Raw genomic sequence first — 2957 nt, 5'->3', positions numbered from 1 at the left:
ATTTTTCTCTACCAGTTTCATGGATAATATAAGATTTTCAGGAACTGGAATATTATTCATACTGAAGAAAAAATAGCAACCCAACCGTCCCATAATCTTCCGTAATAATATCCCACCCCCAGTAGCACAGCGGTATGTCTGCGGACTTACAACGCTAGAATCCGGGTTTCGATACCCGTGGTGGGCAGAGCACAGATAGCCCAATGTGTAGCTTTGTGCTTAACTTCAATCAAACATCAATAATATCCCACCCTTTAGCATTCCTCCAAGGCTCTAATCCCATGTTGATACGTACAATATACAGCAAGCACACACATTAGGTATTTCGTTCGGTTGGTATCGAGCTTTAGGTCTTTGTAGACCTGGGAGGGTCAGGTTCAATCTAGACCTCTTCCTCCATTAGGTACTTAAAGTACTTCTGAAAATATATCTGCCACCTTTTCTAATCAAAAGTAATGGAAACAAATTGCTAATTATGATGACTAATAATATTGTTACTGAAAGCCTTTAGTTTCAGTTTATTACCTGACTTACTTCCTAAACCTAAAATATGATTTAGTATCTTGTAAAACCTTTTTTTTTAATAATTCGAAGGATAGATTTGATATCATAGTTATTTTTATGTTTGATTTGATCAATACGGGCGGGTGCTTCTAGATAGTGATAGGCTACTAGTTATTTTCGGACCGTTAAATAATGTGATATGGAAAATGAGTGTGAAAAGATTTCGTCTCATTAAACTCTAATATTTGACTGTTAAGAGAAATGGCAAAAATTTTTGTATTTTGATAAGCATCTGAGAGAACAAAGCTTCAAGGCATTTAGGTTGTTGGTATTTCTTAACTATCTGCACACTGTCCACCGCGAAAAATTTAACCCCGGATTTTAGTGGTGAAAGTCCGATCTGGTAGTTAGAATACATTAGGCTTAAAGAATGAGTAGAGTCGACATTAATATAAAATACACCTATAAAAACAAGTGTTTAAATTAGAAATTCTCTCAAAACATTGAAAAAATACGTTTTTTACAGAATATATATTTACTTACTTTGCATTGTTAAGCTTTATCTGCCAGGTAAATCTGATAATTTAACTTAACCTATATTTTTTATCGACTAGCAATAGTTTTCTAAACTTAAGCATAATTATGATTTAATTTTATCATACATGCTACATACCGTGATGAAGAATCCTTCGAGTCCAATTATAGTGGAAAAAAGCACAAACTGAGATAGAAAATACAATGAAACAGAACTTCCTGTATATAGAATTAAAAGGGTCACTAGAACTCGTTGTCTTCCAAAACGATCAGCCAGCATGCCAAAGAGTAGACATCCGATCATAGCGCCACCGCACGAAAGATAAGGAAGCAAAGTAACAAGGTATTCCCACTCGCAGACGAGGTCCCACTGGACAGGAAGCAAATGTGTGACCATATTTCGATTATTCATATAAATTTATAAAAAAAACTACAACATTACAAATATTAATAAAAAATTCCAGAATACAAGCATAACTTTTTACTAACATTTTAACAACACGACCTTACTCACAATTTTAGACACACACACTTTTAGTGTGTGTGTCTCTATTTTAATATTACTTTTCTCCTGTGGGTCAGCAGTATGTTAAAACACTTTCAACACTAAAATCCTGAGTTCATTTCCACTGGCTTTGCATTAAAAAAAAAGAAACGTCCTCTACATTCATTAATGTTTATTTATTTTTTATTATGTGGCTAGATTTCAACTGGTTTGTATTGAACTTAACATGTGACTCAAAGAATTTTTGAGAAATAAAACTTAGCGATATATTGAAAATAAATGGAAATACTCGTCATAATTCATAAAATAATGTAGTTCCACGTTTTCAAAGTATAAATCAAAAATAGGTAAAATTTCCAAAAATAATTACGTAATCTAAGCCTATAATAAATCTCGTTCTGACCGTGTTCGTCAAAATTTACTTTGAAATAATTGGATCTCGTTATTTTTGAATGCTAAGATGACATTACCTGATCGATAAAAGAGAAAATTGCTATCTTTCATAATGACTTGTTAACTTTCTCACAGGATATCGAATAATTTTCCACCCAATCACTGCTTAACTTAAAACATGATTGATTATTTATCAGTTTGCCTATCTGATAATGCTGATAATATTTCTTATTTGGCCTCTACCTCTTCCTGAAGTTTCGTTATTGGATCCGTTTAAATTATTAATATTTTTGTGTTAACAAAAACAAAATTAAGGCCTAATAAATTTTAAGTTATTCAAACACAACATAAAATAATTATATTTAGTAGCTCATGAACCTTACTTCAGGTATGATAGTCCATTCTATTTCTGTAGTAAAATATTCCCAACCATTGATGCAATTTTTAGTTCCAAGTTTGTGATTGGTTGGATCCACGTACATTTCACATGAAGAGTATCGTTTTTTTCCTTTCTCCTCCACAAGGGGTCGTAGTTCACTCTCTCCTACTGTAGCATTAGATGTAGCTTTACAGCGATGTGGAGGAGGAGAATCGATGTAAAAATCCAGTAAATATTTGTTAAAGGAAGTTTGAAGCTGAACACAGCAAAGTAAGAAAATAACAAGCACTTGAAACCGACCTGGTTTTCCTAACCGGAAAAGAACTTGATCTATTTGTGTTAACATTTTAGTTTGTAACCTGCTGAAAAAGAAAAAAAAAGAGAAAGAAATATTAGATTTCTAACCAAGTTTTTCAATTTTTGTTTAACCATGCAAAATTAAATACACTAAGTTATCACTAAACACAACTAATAATGAACCCTAACGTCACCTATAAACTCATAATTATCCTCAGGTGAGATCATCATCAACTCTTTGGCGGATTAATATACAGTAAAGCTTTATGGGCCGTACGACTCTGAATTAATAATTCTCATAATCAGTAAACGCTGTACATTTTAACTACGTAATTTTTCCCCGAT

General features: G+C 32.6%; 1 protein-coding gene across 1 annotated transcript in view; it reads right to left on the bottom strand.

Moving 5' to 3' along the window:
* The window catches only part of LOC106469299 (solute carrier family 22 member 7-like), a 15683-nt gene extending 13022 nt beyond the window's left edge, over window positions 1-2661 (bottom strand). The window contains exons 1-2 of the mRNA XM_022397777.1: window positions 2320-2661; window positions 1178-1408 (exon numbers count right to left, since the gene is read on the bottom strand). Of these exons, the coding sequence (XP_022253485.1) occupies window positions 1178-1408; window positions 2320-2661 (573 nt within the window). The remainder of the gene's footprint in view (window positions 1-1177; window positions 1409-2319) is intronic.
* Between the last annotated feature and the right edge of the window lie 296 nt (window positions 2662-2957).

This window comes from Limulus polyphemus, unplaced genomic scaffold (genome assembly GCF_000517525.1).
Source record: "Limulus polyphemus unplaced genomic scaffold, Limulus_polyphemus-2.1.2 Scaffold3407, whole genome shotgun sequence".
NCBI lineage: Eukaryota > Metazoa > Arthropoda > Merostomata > Xiphosura > Limulidae > Limulus > Limulus polyphemus.
This window is presented reverse-complemented; position numbering and strand designations above follow the sequence as displayed.